This window comes from Myxocyprinus asiaticus, chromosome 17, assembly GCF_019703515.2.
Source record: "Myxocyprinus asiaticus isolate MX2 ecotype Aquarium Trade chromosome 17, UBuf_Myxa_2, whole genome shotgun sequence".
In the NCBI taxonomy this organism is placed as follows: domain Eukaryota; kingdom Metazoa; phylum Chordata; class Actinopteri; order Cypriniformes; family Catostomidae; genus Myxocyprinus; species Myxocyprinus asiaticus.
Genome location: NC_059360.1, coordinates 46153846 through 46172522, shown reverse-complemented (window position 1 = coordinate 46172522; position 18677 = coordinate 46153846). Strand labels below are relative to the sequence as shown.

Genomic DNA, 18677 nt, shown 5'->3' with positions numbered 1-18677 from the left:
GGCCCAACGCAGAATGTACATGTTCGCCGGCTGCATGCATTTCTCTCTCTCTCTCTCTCGAACTGGCGTCTCTTTATCCCTCTCCTGGTTGATTGGGGTAATTCAGCGGCAGGCGTCCATCCTTATGGTCCGGCCACGCCCTCCTCGTCACAGCCACCCCGTAAGAAAGACAAATAAAAAATTAGATCTATTTATCTCAGTTGTTTCTCTTAGACAGCAGTAGGTGAAGTTACTGTTTACAAACAAATGCTCCACTCCGGCACTTCCGGGTTCTTTTGGCAGCGGAGAAAAGAACTGCTGTCTATGCGCGCTTCGCTCAAACGAAGTTGAAAAATGCCCCAAATTTGTTGTTTGTGGGGTTGAAACAGCTCGTTTCCAAAAGATAATTGGAGATTTGGGTTTCTTTATTATTTCCATCAGGATTGGTGGATAATTTATGAAATTTCACGGATCACTGTCATTATCATGTCTGCGTTAATGAGACCCACTTAACCCGCAGCTGCTATTGGTAGATTTAAACTTTTCACAAAGGAATCACACAAACTCTGATCGCAAACCTCTCTTTTTAATTTACAAAGTGCAATAGCTGTGACAGATATGAGGTCAAATATGACCTAACGATGACCTTATATGAACAAAACCTATGGAAGATCTAACAGGAAGAACGGTATTCCACCACCGAAGCGCATAAGCTACTGTTTGTGAAAGGATATGCAAATACAAATAATGTCATACTGTTAAAATGATATCTTTGCATTTATATGTAAAAATTGTTAAATCAAAAATGGCTGAAATGTGGTTTGAACATGGAATATGATGATAGTGAAGTCAAAGATTATTATTTACTGTATTTGGTTAAGTAATATAAGCAGTTAATATGCATAATGTATGTCTGATGGTTATTTTCATTTTCATATACAACATTTCTCAGGCTTTAGAAGTGTGTTAAACATGTGTTTATCAAACTGTTACATGTCCAACATTATCAAACAGGCATATTAAATCAAGTTAAATCTTGTTTTTCCAAGAATTCAGAAAGAACCTACCCAATTTTTTCACTGTAAACCATAGATATCCCTTTATAATAACTTTTATTAACAACAACAAACTTTATTACATTATAAAATGCTTAATAGATTATTAAAACGGCAGCGCTGCACATATCCGCCATTGAAATCTGCTGCTTAAAAGAACCCAGAAGCACAGTTGCCTGCAGTATTTATGAGATTAAATGGAGAGCAAATGGAGACTTATGCTGAAGTCCAGTAATCTCACACGTGAATTTTATAAGAGATCTCCAAAACATCTCAAACTGTGCTCAGATTTGAGAAATGTCAATATGAACTCGAACATTACTCATCAAATTCTATCAAATTATCTGAGCTGATATTCACATTAATTTCATAGCTTAATTCTGTTATGGTTTGCCAACCATGAGCTCATTTGTGTTGGCGTAGTGGACTAAAGCACTGAACTGGTAAGCAGAAGGTTTTTGGTTCAATCCCCACAGCCACCACCATTGTGTCCTTGAGCAAGGCACTTAACTCAGGTTGCTCTGGGGGGATTGTCCCTGTAATAAGTAAGTTGCTTTGGATAAAAGTGTCTGCCAAACATGTAAGTCAAGTCATTTTTATTTGTATAGCGCCTTTCACAACACACATCGTTTCAAAGCAGCTTTACAGAAGATCAGGCATTAACAGAAAATGAAACTGTAATATTTATAATGTCATCGAGTCATCATTGTGTAGTTTGATAAAACTGAACTGAGGTCTCTGTTAAGTACTCCTGAGTACATTTTCCTCTGTGACAGGTGATTTCTCTATTCAGAACAGCCTGTGCATTATTTATTTATATATTCACATTGGGTGTTTGTATTTTGCAATCCTGCAATATGATATTTACAACTTCAGCAACATGATTTTATATTTTGCATAAAATTCAATTTGGAGAAAATATCTGCAAAGACTGTTTCATGTCACTTTTATAGCTGCAGATAATTTGTGACTGGCTTACCTCTGTAAAGGCACAGGGGCATATTCATGCGGCCCGTTTAAACAAAATTAACCTGGTTTCCCTTTTTCAGCAGCTGTGGTATTGATCGCATTTCTTTTGAAGGGAATACTCGCAGCTCTCCCGATCCAAAGTGCTCCGACATTAACCTCTGAATGCAAATGCTGTGTTTACTCAGCTTAACTCTCCAGCACAATCAGGTTTTGCGAGACTGGAGGTAGCTTTGGCTCCGAATCCACCGATTGGAGAGCTGCCAAGCTTTCGCAGGAGTTGCTCTTTTCTTCTGTTTGATATTTACTTTACAGCTATTCAGTGGAACCGACCGGAGCTAGACAGACAACGCGACTTAGAAAGTCCCTCTTTAACATATGTTCTTCTCATGTATTGACACAAAAGTTCAGTTCCAATGCAGTCTGGTCTGTTTTGGTCCTATAACTGGGATGTTGTGTCCTGTATGTAATGGGAAGGGTTGTACATGCAAATACACTAAAAGGGGGAAGGGGAGCATGGCGTGACTCGTACTCTTTATAGCAGGATAGAAGACTCAGTATGTCCTCTTTTATGGGAAATGAATGAATAAACATTGCCGGCTAATTCTATAGTCGTGACTCATTCGCATAGTTTCAAGCATGATAATAGGAATGATAGTAATATATAGCAGTTGTGTAATTTCACTGTGAAGTCTTTTGGATCAACACCACAGTATAAAACAACTGCATGTATGGACAGGTAGAAAGAAGATGTAGTTCCCTGCCTTTTGTGTTTTAGTCGCTATTATGAAAAGTTCAAGTTGAGATCTCTATAACGATAAGCTCATTTATGTGACCCACATACTGATGTACACATGCTGTAATAGCAATTTTGTAAATAATGCGATTTAATGTCTTGTCGTTTAATCCACGGTAGCAGTTGCAATCCTATTGCAATGTTTGTTCAATTAAAGCAACTAAACAATATCTATTTTTATTAACCCCTTAAACTCTGGTGCATTTTTGGGCTGTCGCCCTCAAATTTAAAAGCTCACCATTCACATATACTGTGGAATAATTGCAACAAATTATTATATTATTATAATCTAATGATAAACAGAATTTTTTTTATTTTTTTATTTTTTGTCCTAACTTTGTAAATATGTAATTCTGGTTCTGTTCACTGTACCGCACTTTGAAAAGTCTCATTTTATATCACTAGATGGCAGTAATCACTAGAAAAAAGAATTTTATCTCTATCACATTCCATCACAATATACAGATCTGAAATGTAGGTGGCGCTCTAACGTATTTTAACCCTCAAAAATGTGCTCGTCCATAGACATTCAGTCTAATTTTCAGTTCAAGCACCACCCTCATTATTTTATTGAATATCTCGGCCTCTGAGTGGACTAGAAGCTCAATTTAGGTGTTATTAGAAAGCTGAAACCCTCCCCTTTGATCATCAACAGTCGAAAACATATTTATGATGATTTGTTTAGCATGCTTTTCCTTCTGGCAGGTTCATAGAGTAATGGCGAAAAACTACACATAATAGTAGCTAACACTTTTGGCGGGAAAACATTGCATATTGGATGTTGAATACTGAATAGCTAAAGTCACAAAAAAAACAAAATATTTAAAAAATCAAGATTTCTTTTAATCATTGGCTTCAAAAAACACTTTCAAAGAGGAAAAGAGCAAATATATAATAGATCTCAATGCCTGGTGAAGTAGTTCACCTAAAAATGAAAATTCGGTCATTATACATTCACCCTCATTTTATTACAAACAGATAGTACTTTGCTCTAATTTTTGTTTCCTTGAAAGGCTTTAGTAAATACAATAAAAGTGCAGGATAACCACATCTGCCAAGCACCTTAAATGGAGTCTCGTAATCTTGAAAATTAAATTGTTATTTACTGAAAATCTTGCCTTTCACTGCATATCTCATTCGTGCTCGTGTTTATTCAAAAATGGTGCATCAAGATGCATTGTGTCATTGGTTGTCTTATGTCTCGTAACTGATCGCGGCAAGTTTGAATATGTTGAATTGCGAATGAGATTTTAGAGCTTTGGAGGAGGGGACAATTTTCAAGTGTCACATGGGTTTGGAACAGCATGAGGGTGAGTAAATGACGACAGAATGTTCATGTTTGGGTGAACTGTCCCTTTAAGGGTGGACAGTAGGGCTGGGTATCGATAACGATTTCCCAATTTGATTCCGAATCACAAGCTCTCGATACAATTTGATTCCGATTTGATTCGATTTTGATTAATTTGGGTATATTTAATTTATAAAGTTGAGCTTGCTTACATATGAAAGAAATTATTTCTCAGCTATTATTTTGTAAATTATACAAGGAACCTTCAAATTTGGTACATTATGACATAAAAAGAAATGTAAAAAAAAATTATGACAAGGCCAAAACTATGCAGTTGTTAAGATTGACCTTGGTATTTTAAGAATTGATATTGGTATCGTTCAAATGAAGATCGCAATTAATCCGAAAAATCTATATTTTTACCCAGCCCTAGTGGACAGAATCAAGCAGTAGATGCATTCATTTTAATTTCTGTGTATTATTGTTCGTTAGGGCACAGACAGAAACTGGAGGACCCCCCTAAACCGCCGCTGTTCTCGGAGCGTCTGAGTGAGTTAGAGCGTTTACGCCAGAGCACCATGAGAGTTGCCGTGCAAACCCAGAGTCCCCGACCGACTCTCAACGCCACGCCGAACTCCTTCCACCCGCAGGGGCAAACTCAGATCTCAGGTAAACTGGGCAGAGTATTTTCCTTTCACTTTAAAATGAATAGTTCACCCAAAAATGAATATTCTGTCATCATTTACTCACCCTCATGTTGTTCCAAACCCATTTGACTTTCTTTCTTCTGCGGAACACAAAAGGAGAAACTTTTAAGAATATCCTGGCCGCTCTTTTATGTAATGAAATTGAAATCGGAAAGGCTGTCAAGCTCCAAAACGACAAAAAAGCACCATTAAAGTAACATAAAAGTAGTCCAATCAGCATGTGCGCTATATTTCAAGTCTTCAGAAGCCATACGATTGCTTTTTGTTAGGAAAAAGTCATTATTCTCTGCACTTTTTTTGTTGTTGTCTTGTTTTCCATTTTAACATTCTTAAAACAAAGAAGAGAAATCTGAGAAAATTTTGAGAAGTTTAGGCTTAAAACATGAAAACAAAAAAACTCTTTTGAATAAGAAAAACTATCTGTCAAAGGGGTGAGAGAAAAAACTTAATTTAAAGGCTAACAAGCTTATTTTTCTTTAAATAAAAAAAGTATCCATTGGGAATCACTCTGAACATAATTAAATAGGTTAAATAAATTATTTTCCTGTTTTAAGAATAAACTTCACTAAACCTTGTCAGATTTCTCTTAAAAACAAGACTTAAAATCATATGTCTATTTGCTTCTCGAGTAAATTTATATTGGTTTAAGGATGTCACGATATTTTGGTAACACTTTCTATGAAGCCCATATTTATAATGCATTGTAAAGGCAATATAAATGCATTATAATGCATTCATAATGTTTCATAACACACCTTATAATAAGTTATAACTTCTCATAAATAATTATAACTACAGTTATTATAATACTTCCTCTATTCATATTTATACTTTAGAGTATAATGCATTATAACACAAGCAACATCCAATTTTAACGCAGCAGAAGTTAATAAAGTTAATCGTATAAGCACTGTATAATGTAAACAGTCAAAAGGCTTTATGATATTATAAGTTGTCTTTGCCTGCTTTAAGTAAAGTTATAAAAGCAATATCTTCTTATAAACAGCCATAACATAAATGTGTAACATACAATACATTACAAGTCAAACTTATATAATGGAAGTTATTTATAAAATAATTCTCCAAATAAGATGCACATACATTAAAGTTAACTGAATAGAGTCCAGTGTAGAATCAGTTTGTTTACATGTATGATCAACATTACATATTTAGAGTTTCTGATAGATTTTAACCATGTATCTTTATAATATCTCAAAATGTACATTGAATGTGTGTTATTTTGTATTTTGTGCATGTGTAATGTATAGAACGTCCAGCACGACTTATAACCACTTAAAAATATCTTATGGATGTTTATAAGAAGACGTTGCTTTTGTCACTTTACTTAAAGCATACCTATTATATATATTACAAATATATAAAATACATTATAACTTCTGCAGATAAAATTGGATGTTGCTTGTGTTATAATGCATTATACTCTAAGGTATAACTATGAACAGCTAAGTATTATAATGTATTATTATTGTGGTTACAAATATTTATGAGAAGTTATAACATTTTATAAGGTGTATTATGAAAGATTACTAATGCATTATAATGCTTTTACAATTCATTACAAATATGGGCTTCATAGAAAATGTTACCAATATTTTTACTGGATATTATGACAAAAATACGTTTATTTATCTATTTTTTTGTTTTTTTTGCAGTATTATAGACAATTGCGCTAGTTCTCCTTGTCTGATTCATAAATGAATCATTCTTTTGATATGGATCTTTGCAACAAATTGATCCAGTTCACAAAAACGTTCTGAATGATTCATTGATGAATTGGACTGATCCGTTTCTTGAGTTCAACGCACTGACTCAATGATCTGGTCGTAGCAGATAACAAAAGATTATTAGTGAATAACAACTTCAATTTCAGTCCTTTTCTCACACAAAACTATCAAATCACTTCAGAAGACTTGAAAAAAAGCACGCAAGTCGTATGGACTACTTATATGATTCTTTATTGAAAAGATTGGCCAGGATATTGTTGTGTTTCACAGAAGAAAGCAAAGTCATACTGGTTTGGAACGGCATGAGGGTGAGTAAATGATAAAAGTATTTTCATTTTTGGGTGCACTATCGCTTTAAACTATTTAGCCTGTCTGGCCGCCCTGTGGCGTGAACTTTAATGATGGCTTCTGAAATTCTGACTCGCTGTGGTTTGTGTACAGTACAAACATCAGTATTTGGAGATCATGTAGGTTGATTCAAGCGAGTGTCTAGCCCTGATTTCCTGAAGATAGACTAGTGAAGATAAGAGAGAGTGGGTGAGAAGTAGACTATATGATGCTAGAAATATAAATATCTGCTTACACAGTCAGGCAAAAATTGAATCAGACAACATCAAAGATTGAAACAAGAGATACTGGCGATGTGCCAAATGAATATCCCAAATCCTTTTGTCTGCTTTTACCGGAATTATGCATCATCTTGTTTGCAAGATTATGATTTAGGTTTCAAAAGAAAGAAAGAAAGAAAAGCGAAACCCTATTTGATTTGATCCCTGTTGTTGTTGTTGTTTTTTTTATTTTTTATGTTTTGTTCTTTGTTTGAATTGGCAGCTTACATAAGCTTAAAGGGATAGTTCACTCAAAAATAGAAATTAATGTTGCTCCCAACCTGTATGACTCTCTTCTGTAGAACGCAACAGTTGAATTTCGGAAGCATCTTTATGCAGTTATTTTCCATACAACATCAGTTTATAGTGACCTCCAGTTTGAAAATTTGGAATTTAGAATAAGATTTGAGAGCTGTCATTTTTGTCTACTCCTCATACAAAGCTATCGTATGGCTTCAGAAGACTTGGAATATAGCATACGTGTCATATGAACTACTACTCTGGTTCTTTGATGATGTTCATTTGGTCCTTTCTGGAGTTTCCTTTGGAGTTCCATGGACAAAAATAACAGCATATGGTTTTGGAATGACATGAGGGTGAGTAAATACTGACAGAATTTTGATTTTGGGCTGGAGTATTTCTTTAAATCTATTACATTTGTCCAAATATTTTCATTAGTTCCTGCTGCACTTTTGGCGCATTGGAGTATTTTTGTGTCTCATACGCTCTGAACTTTAGAGTTTGCATAATGTTTGCCAGTCTCTTGGATTGCCTCCAGTCTCTTCGCCTGTCAGAGTGGACACCATGTTTACTAGAAGACTGTAGAAAGCAAACAGGAAGCCATTCTTGGCTCACTCGACATGCTATTATGATTGCGCTATTTACATACCACAACCCTTTATACTTTAGGCCTAGCCAGCTAGTCATTTTCATACTGGTAAGTCTTTCAGAATTTTTATTTTTTTTTAAACATGGCTGATCAAGGGTGAATCTTGTGCAAAAGATAAATAGTAAGAAAAATATTTTGCATAAAGAAAATGAAGCCTGTTTTGATCATTTTAATGACAGTTAACACCCCTAAATTCTCATTAATGTAGCGTGTAAGTCAAGTCATTTTTATTTGTATAGTGCTTTTCACAACACACATCATTTCAAAGAAACTGTAATATCTATAAAGTCTTAGAGTGTAGTCCATCAATGGTCAAAGGTAATGCAGGCAGAGATCAGTGAGGTGCATCGCAGTTCAACCGGCAGGTCATTTCGGTGAGGTTCGGTGGGGTCCATCCTAAATCCAAGGTTCAGGCAGTGGCATATGAAGTATCCGATGTCTTACAGTTGGAGTTGGCATCAGTTCATCCTCTGAAGTCAAAAGACTGAAGTGATGTCTGGCTAGCACTGGCTGCATTTAGTCATCATTACTCAGTGATACGTGGCAGTGGAGTCCGACACCAAGCAGGAACGGAGCTGGATCTGGCCGGTTCTTGTGACCTTGGGATAGGAATCCCGAGGTTGAGACAAGGATACAAGTAGAATAATATTAGCGTAGATGCCATTCAATTTTATGCAGAGTTGTAGATCATGATGGGTATTTCTGGTTCCGGCAGACCGAACTAAAGCAGCCTAACTGTGAGTTGATGGATAAATTAAGTCTGGCTAAATAGATGAGTTTTTAGTCTAGACTTAAACTGAGTGAGTGTGTCTAAATCCGTATAAGTATAAGAATAAGCAATGCTAAGCAGGCTAGCAAGCTACAAACACTTGTGCAGCATGCCGGCAGCAACCGGACTTTACTTTAGGATTTTGAATTCTCAGTGGTGATTCTCATCAATGAAATACAGTAATGTTGTGCTATATTACAGTAAAAAATACTGTAATACAGTGTTTCATGCACTGCTTTCCAGCAGCGGCGCTCCAAAATAAATTATTTTGTAAATAAATTTTACCCGAGTTGTGATCTTGCTGTCCACATTTAATACAAAGAGATAAAAAGAGCATGTATCACAAAATAATGGCAAGAAAACACCTCTTTCTATTAAGATTTCCTCGTGGGCTGCACGCAAAAACACAGTGTGACAAGTGTCCGATTCATGAGCAAATACTCTTTTAAACCGGTTCTTTTAATGAATAGTTTAAAAGAAAGTTACCAATCAGTCGGACAAAATATTTAGTGAATGACTCACTGAATCATTCCTGAAATAAACATTTGACTCACTTACTGAACTGAAGTTATCACTACCGTCAGAAATTAAGCAAGAGCTTTTTGTATGCTTAAGATTCGTGAAACTTAAATCAGTATTATTACTGACAAGTTTCAAAAATCATTTGCAACAGTAATGACGTTTTTTTGTAATACATGATACAGTATAATATTTAAAATATATAAAATTTTATTGTTTTTTTATTAAAATCTAAATTATTTATTTGTTTTAAAACGTATATATACACACAATTTTATTGTTTTTTATTAAAAGATCATTAAAAAATATATATAATTTATTTGTTATTTATCTAAAATGCATTATATATAGACAATTTTGTTGTTTTTATTAAAATATAATTAATAATTTTTTTATTTATCTAAAATGTAGTATATATACAGTATATATATATATATATATATATATATATATATATATATATATATATATATGTAATTTTAATAAAATAATTTTACAGTTTTTTATTAAAATATAATTTATTTGTTTTAAAACAAATGTATATGTATATACACAATTAGATTTTTTATTATAAAAATTTTATTTTACTAAAATATTATTTTTCTAAAAGACATTTTATACTATATAATTGTATATATATATATATATATATATATATATACACACACACACACACACACACACAATTGTATTGTTTTTTTATTTATTTATTTGTTATTTATCTAAACTATAATATATACACAAATTTTTATCGTTTTTTTTATTAAAATATAATTAATTTACTATATTTTTTTATTCAAATTAGCATTAATTAAAAGCAGTACTATAAATACTAACAAATACAACAAATATGATGTATAACTACTTTAAGAATTTCAGTAATATATCATTATTTTTCTCGCATAAGAGTAATTTGAAGTGAAATGTTTTCATTCGTCATGAAAATAATGTCACGATGCAAACCATCTTAATGGGCCTAAAATATAGTTATTGTTTTTGATTTTGATTTTGCAGTTAAATATGACTTGGATATGTTCTTGACAAGTTTTGTTGGATTCACCCCTGAAAGCATTTGATGTTTGTGTTGTTGTGTGATACTGGTCATTTTTAAGGCTATTTTAGTAAACATCACAGATTTAACCTCTTAAGTCAAGTTGTAAAAACACTGCCTACTAAAATGGTCACTCAATGAAGAGGCTACAATCACACCCATAAAAAACGTTGTTTAGGATCCTGCAGATGTTGGTGGTGACTTTCAGCAACTGGAAGCGTCTCATTTATCATTCCCACAGATCCTCGGCAGGTGCAGTCCTCTCCACCTTGGTCGTACGAGCAGCCCTACACCCCATACCTGAGCCAAATGACGTCGCCATCCATCCACTCCACCACACCGCTGTCCTCCACCCGCGCCACAGGCCTGCCCACCATCAGCGACGTGCCGAGACGTCTCTCAGGTAAACATATGCAACTCTGGAAAGAAGAAGAATCACACGAGATCTCTTGAGTAGTACAGATCTTTGGTGAAATATGACCTCAAATATTTCTCATCAGTTTCTTATGCAACCAAAATATCTGAACTACGCTATACACATTCATTTAATAGCTTTATATACTTACTGTATGTCAGCAATATCTCATTTGTTCATGTCACATTTGTGTCTCATTTGTCTCATCTCAGTTGATATAAGGGTCAATGATGTGACACTAATTTTGTTTTACATTTTTAAATACACAAAAACTGCAATTCACACATTTACTTGAATACAACTCTTCTATAGTAAAAAATTTTAATTTCTAAAGTCAAAAATCATTTTTATATTTTTTTCAGGGGCTTAAAGTAAAAAAAAAAAGTGGAGTAACCATCTAGAGATGATAATAATAATAATAATAATAATAATAATAAATGATTATTATTTTTGAACAAAACAGTAAGTCTCTACAATGTTCTGGTGCAGAGATATGTGATTTGTTACTTGGTTGCTAGGGTAACCCCATCTGGTTGCTAGGAAGTTATCAGGGTGATACTTATCGAGGCTACTTCCCATCCTGAGTGAAATAAGTCAACCTGGAAGTCTCTATGATTTTCTGGTGCAAAGATATGTGATTTGTTACTTGGTTGCTAGTGTAACCCCATCTGGTTGTTAGGCAGTTACCAGGGTGATACTTATCGAGGCTTCTTGCCATCCTGAGTGAAATAAATCAACCCGGAAGTGTCTACGATGTTCTGATGCAGAGATATGTGATTTGTTACTTGGTTGCTAGGGTAACCCCATGTGGTTGCTAGGCAGTTACCAGAGTGATACTTAATGAGGCTCCTTGCTCTCCTGAGTGAAATAAGTCAACCTGGAATTGTCTACGATATTCTGGTGCAGAGATATGTGTACTGTTACTTGGTTGATAGGGTAAGCCCATGTGTTTGCTAGACAGTTACCAAGGTGATACTTAACATGATTCCTTGCTATCCTGAGTGAAATAAGTCAACCCGGATGTCTCTACGGCATTCTGATCCTGAGATACCATCTTAGTGATTTTGAATGGAAGTCAATGGTGTTTGGTTGCTAGGGTGCTCTAAATGGTTGCTAGGGCATGGCTAAGTAGTTCCCATGATGATAGTTGTAGACTGATTGCTCACCCAATTAAAATAAGCCAACTGTTATGTCTCTAGGACATTCTGATCTGAAGATATCACACTCTAAGTGAAAGCAATAGTGTTGGTTGCTAGGGTGCTCAAATGGTTGCCATGGCGTGGCTAGCCAGTGAACAGAGAGATTCTTATTGGCTGCTTACTAACCTGACTCATAAGAGCCAATCATCAAGTGTTTATGACATTCTGTTCTGAAGATATCCTTCTGAGACATTTTGAATGGAAGTTAATGGGAGGTGTTTGCTAGGGTCCCATAAATGGTTGTTAGGGCATGGCTATGCCATTTCTAAGGTGATACTTAAAGTGTGATTGGTATCCCGATTGAAATGAGCCTGCCCCCATGTATCTATGTCATTCTGATTGGGAGATATGATCTGGCAACTTTCTTGCATTGACTGCCATAGTAGGAACAAAATTCTCTTCCCATAGTACCCATTGGGACTTTTTGGTACGGTTTTTTGCCCCCCTTTTTACCCCCTGGGGTACATTTTACCCCCAAACACAGGGTATGTTCGAACACGGCTTGCTAGCCCGAATCAAATGAGAGCACCCACATGTGTCTAGGACATTCTGATCAGAAGATATCACACTCAGCCATTTTGAATGGAAGTCAGTGGGGATGGTTGCTAGGGTGCTCTAAATGGTTGTTAGGGTGTGGCTAAGTAGTTTTTCAAATGGATACATGAAGACTGATTGCTCATCCACGTGAAATAAGCCACCTGCCATGTCTGTAGTATGTTCTGATCCAAAGATATCCCTCTCAGACATTTTTAATGGAAGTCAATAGGGCTGGTTGCTAGGGTGCTCTAAATTGCTAGGGTGTGGCTAGCCAGTGACCAGAGAGATTCCTATTGGCTGATTACTAATCTGACTGAAAAGAGCCAATCCCAAATTGTCTACGACATTCTGTTCTGAAGATATCCTTCTGAGCCATTTTGAAATGAAGTCTATGGGGGCAGTTGCTAAGGTGCCATAAATGGTTGCTAGGGCGTGGCTACACCATTTCCAAGATGATCCTTAAAGACTGATTGGTAGCCCGATTGAAATGAGCCCGCCCCCATATCTCTATGCCATTCTGACTGGGAGATATGATGACAACTTTCTTGCATTGACTGCCATAGTAGGGGAAAAAAATGTTTTCATGGGCGAGACCCTTGCCATAGTATGCCTATGGGAAATTTTTGGGACTTTTTTGCTCCCCAGGGGTGCACCATACCCCCAATCCCTTAGAAAGGTCATAGCACAGGTGTCGTCAATAGGCCGGTCGATTTGACACCTAATTCATGGGTCTACTACAAACGGTGCGGGACGAGTTAGGTGCAGAAGTTTTGTACAGAATAAGAAGAATAATAATAAGTACGTGAGATTACAATAGTGATGCTTTGCTTCGCAAGCACCACTAATAATAATAATGTTTAAATAGAATTTCAGTAAGTTGGCTTTCTCAAGCCAACCTAATGACCCAGAAGTCAAAATGAAATCAAAATTGACGCTATTTAGTTAATTTTTGGGGGGATTTTTTCCCTTTTTCACGCAATTTGGAATGCCCAATTCCCAATGCGTTCTAAGTCCTCGTGGTCGTGTAGTGATTTGCCTCAATCCAGGTGGTGGAGGACGAATCCCAGCTGCCTCCACGTCTGAGACCGTCAATCCACGCATCTTTTCACATGGCTTGTTGAGCGCCTTGCCACTGAGACATAACGTGTGTGGAGGCTTCACACCATCCACCGCGGCATCCACGCTCAACTCACCACGTGCCCCACCGAGAACAAACCACATTAGAACCACGAGGAGGTTACCCCATGAGACTCTACCCTACCTAGCAACCGGGCCAATTTGGTTGCTTAGGAGACCTGGCTGGAGTCACTCAGCACGCCCTGGGATTTGAGCTAGCGGACTAGCGAACTCCAGGGGTGGTAGCCAGTGTCTTTTTACCACTGAGCTACCCAGGCCCCCTCCCTGTTTACTTTCTAAATACGAATTCCCGGTCTTTGTGTGCACAAGTCACCAGTGCACATTATGCCGAAGAAAATCTTGTAATCATTTCTCTTTGTAATCTTTTATCAAAATTGCGCCTCTGAAATCATCAATCCCTCATATTTTTTACCCCCGCCAACCACCTATCATACAAATGTCACTTTTCACCATCCAATCAACTCACAATGGATAAATCAAGTCCCACCCAAACTTTTTTCTCATTGAAATACGTCACGTTATGGAAGTCAAATGGGTTGTGAACTCTGCTTCATGTCTTTATATAAAACATAACTGAAAACTCTGGAGTTTCCTGAGCAATAAAATTGTCCTCTGGGCCTAATCGTATCCTCAGCCAACCTCTCATTTCAGGAATGTGTGAAATCGAGTATCTAAATGTGTCTGTGTTTTACTTTCTCAGCTGATCGCATCAGCCATGAAAATTTTTTCCAAACAACTCATTTGCGCCTGAAATCAAATCAAAGCATTTTTCCACTGTTAACTTTCTGCTTTGTAAGCGTTTGTTACATTGCCCATGGGTGAATGTCTTTCCAAGTGGTAGCACCTTTAAAAATAGAGAGCATTTGAAAGAATATCTCCCATAACCCCCATCCTTTCCAATGGAGTCTTTGAACTTAACTCCCTTTTGAAACACTTTGAAAAGGAACAATAAAACAGACTAGAGTTTCTGACTCACAGATCTCAAAAGGTAATCGCTTTTGAGTCCAAAAACTTTCGAAAGGATCGCTGTGACCGTGCTTTGATTAATTAAATAGGCACCAGATTTTGGACCGCCCGCCCTTTGGGGTTCATACTGAAACAAACATGTAGCTTGGATGTTTTTCTTTAATACACCTGTTTGACTTTCTTCCAGGTTGGTTTTTGAACTCTTTTTTTTTTTCTTTGGCTCCCCACCCTAACTGCTTTCTTTGAGCCTGAAGCAAACGTGAAAGTTTAAATGACTTCTTGGTGTGGCTGCCTTTTGAACCGCGGCCAGATGCCTCGTTGGGTTTGATTAGTTTAGATTTCACCCGCCTTTCATCTTGGAGATGTCTGCCTTTGTTCCTACCTCAAAGAGACACACGCAGCTCTTGGTCCTAATGCCCTCTATTCTTCCCCTGTATAACTCGAAGAGAAGACTGGTCCCCAAATGCATCGCTCCCTCTGCAGCTGTTCGGCTGCGCTGCACAGCTATTCTTCACTCTCGTGGGGTCACGTTACGCCATGCAGCCAGAGAGCCGGTGACTGATAAGGACATAGATGAAGACATGCATAATATTGCACAAAAGAGTGATGAATTATCCGAGTGGGATCACATCACATTGAGGAGCTTAAGAACTTTGATTTACCCATTTGTAACAGTTGGTTTGATGACAGCACTTTTCAAGCATTCACATGTGTTTTGTGGAGACTGCCTCTTGTGCCACCATGGTTCAATGATGGTATCAGATGGTAATAAATGGAAAATTACCATTGGACAATGGCAAATATAAATACCATGGTACTAAAGGACTTTAATAATCATGTACAATGGTGTTGTTTACATGGTATTCTCAAGTACTACAAAGAATACCGTGGTACTACAATGGTGAATATCCAAAAAAACATGGTATTACCACAGAACTTTGATATATACCATGGAACTGAATGATTACCATTTTCATGTACCAAGGTATTTACATGGTACTACATAGAACACTATAGTAATTCCATGGTATATGTCCAAAAAACATCGTATTACCACAGTATTTTGATTATGGTACTATGGTACCATGGTACTGAATGATTGCCATATTTACACACCAAGGTATTTACATAGTATATTTGTTAGTGGCTAATGTGTCTTTTCAAAGTAGTCATTTAGCAAACATCAGCAACAGCAAAAATATCCCTGGGGCTACATGAGGTTAAAGCTCACAATGGTGCTAGGGCTCAAACCAGCAACTGTCTGATTTCCAACCTTGAGTTTTAGCTACTAGACCACATTATCTCCATAATACAAAGTGAATGAAGTTTAGCCAAAAAGGTTTGGCAAGATCTGGTAACATAATGAGTTCATTTTCATGAACATCTACTGCAGGAAGGGCATTTTAAATAGTGATTGAAGGTTGTATATTTGAATTTCTGTCATTGTTTTGGAATTGTGATTTGGGTCTCGTCTCTGCCTGCTGTCCCCCTAAAGTGTCTTTTTTGTTTGGTTTGAAATGTCAAGAACTGATAACGTTGAGAGACAATCTGCTCATAATTGGCCACACATGTTCTCTTAAGTTTTCTGAGCTGTCAATCGTGAGGCTGCACTCACAAGCAGACACACTGACGGGAAATATGCCACTGGATTTATCGGCATCTGAAACTACTGTACCTCAGCAACAGGGTGAGAGGAGACTGAAAGGAAAGGACATTTGTAATTTAAAAGTATGGATTTGTTTGTTTGAGAGAACAGGGGAGGAAGAAAAGGGTTTGTTTGTTTGTTTGTTTGTTTGTTTGTTTGTTTGTTTGTTTGAGAGGAGAAAAAAAAGGTTTCTTTGTTTGAAAGGAAAAGAACATTTTGGATTTAAAAAGTTTGGATATGTTTGTTTCATTGATGGTTTGTTTGGGAGGAAAGGAAATTAAGGAAAGGGTTTGTTTGTTTGTCTGTTTGTTTGTTTGTTTGTTTGTTTGTTTGAAAGGATAAAAGAAAAGAGAAAATAAGGTTTGTTTGTTTGAAAGGAAAAGAACATTTTGGATTTAAAAAGTTTGGATGTGTTTGTTTGTTTGATTGATGGTTTGTTTGGGAGGAAAAGAAATTAAGGAAAGGGTTTGTTTGTTTGTCTGTTTGTTTGTTTGTTTGAAAGGATAAAAGAAAAGAGAAAATAAGGTTTGTTTGTTTGAAAGGAAAAGAACATTTTGGATTTAAAAAGTTTGGATATGTTTGTTTGTTTGATTGATGGTTTGTTCGGGAGGAAAGGAAATTAAGGAAAGGGTTTGTTTGTTTGTCTGTTTGTTTGTTTGTTTGTTTGTTTGTTTGAAAGGATAAAAGAGAAAATAAGGTTTGTTTGTTTGAAATGAAAGGAACTTTTTGGATTTGAAATGTTTGGATTTTCTTGTTTGTTTGATTGATGGTTTGTTTGAGAGGAGAGAAAGGAAATGGTTTGTTTGTTTGCTTGTTTGTTTGTATGTTTGTTTGAGGGGAAGAAAATAAAAAAGGAAAGCATTTTGTTTGACAAGAAACGAACAGTTTGGATTTAAAGCATTTACATTTTTTGTCTGATGTTTTTTTTTGGGAGCAGAGGAAAGGAAGGAAATAGTTTGTGTTTGTTTGCTTTAGAGAAAGAAAAGATAAATTGATTGATATTAAAGAAAAGGAACATTTAGAATTTGAAAGCTTAGATTTGTTTGTTTGTTTGATGGTTTGCTTGGAAGAAATTAATGTTTGTTTTTGTTGGTTTGTTTGTTTGTTTGAGAGAAGAAAAAGAAGAGAAAATATGATTTGTTTGTTTGTTTGAAATGAAAGGAACATTTTGGATTTGAAAAATGTGGATTTGTTTGTTTGTTTGATGGCTTGTTTGGAAGGAGAAGAAATGAAGGAAAGGGTTTGTTTGTTTGTTTGAGAGGAGAAAATGAAAAGAGAAAATAAAGTTTGTTTGTTTGAAATGAAAGGAACATTTTGGATTTGAAAAGTTTGGATTTGCTTGTTTGTTTGATTAATGGTTTGTTTGAGGAGATGCGAGAAAGGAAAGGGTTTGTTTGTTTGTTTGAGGGCAAGAAAATAAAAAAAGGAAAACTGTTTGTTTGACGAAAAGAAAACTTTTGGACATTAAAGAAAGGGAACATTTAGAATTTGAAAAGTTTAGATTTGTTTGGAAAGAGAAATGGTGTGTTTGTTTGTGAGGCAAAAAAAAATGTTTGTTGGGAATGAAAGGAAATTCTGGATTAGTAAAGTTTGGTTTTGTTTGTTTACTGGTTTGAGAGTAGAGGGAGGAATGGGTTTGTTTGTTTGTATGTTTGTTTGTTTGATGGAAGGAATAGAAAAGGTTTGTTTGTTAGAAAATAAAGGAACATTTTGGATTTGTTTGATTGATTTAGAGGAGGAGGAAAGGAAATAGAAAAGAAATGAAAAGTTAAGGTTTGTTTGTTTGAGAAAAGAGCAGAGGAGAGGAGTTTGGGTTTGTTTGTTTGTTTACAACCTTTAATTTACCAGGCGGCACCATTTTAAAAAGCAGATCATGATGAACACAGCGTGCAAAAATAGACAGATGTGGCGAGATGAGGAGTTGATAAGACACTGCTGTGGGATTCTCTCTCTTGGGGTTCAGCGAGTCACAGCCCATTAGTGGTTTATACGTTTTAAAAACACTCTTGTGGTTCTAAGAGAGTAGATCACTCCTCTTTGGCTAATAGCAGACATGCCACCACATCTGAGACTGCTCATTATACATCCTGTGGAAACTGTTTTTTCCTTTAAGCGTTTCCATGTGCGCTCCCAGTTTATTCCGACATTTCTCTTTGATATTCAAACAAATGCAAGGATGCGTGTTTATGCATGCGAGCATAAATGCACACAACGCATTTAAATACAAACCCCAGAGAACATTCACCAAACAGGAGTGAAGAAACAAATAGCCAAAAGCAAAACTCAAAACAATTGAGCAGCACATCAGTGGCTTTTCTCACAGTTCAATTTGCATATAGATCTTTATTTTACTGATGGCATTTTTGCAGCATTACTCTCGGCCGTCCCTTGAAAAAAAAAAACAAG

The 18677-nt window shown here is 36.0% G+C and overlaps 1 protein-coding gene across 1 annotated transcript in view; it reads left to right on the top strand.

The window, feature by feature from the left end:
* LOC127455192 (runt-related transcription factor 2-like) overlaps window positions 1-18677 on the top strand; it is a 94783-nt gene that overhangs the window by 63394 nt on the left and 12712 nt on the right. The window contains exons 6-7 of the mRNA XM_051722874.1: window positions 4577-4753; window positions 10614-10775. Of these exons, the coding sequence (XP_051578834.1) occupies window positions 4577-4753; window positions 10614-10775 (339 nt within the window). The remainder of the gene's footprint in view (window positions 1-4576; window positions 4754-10613; window positions 10776-18677) is intronic.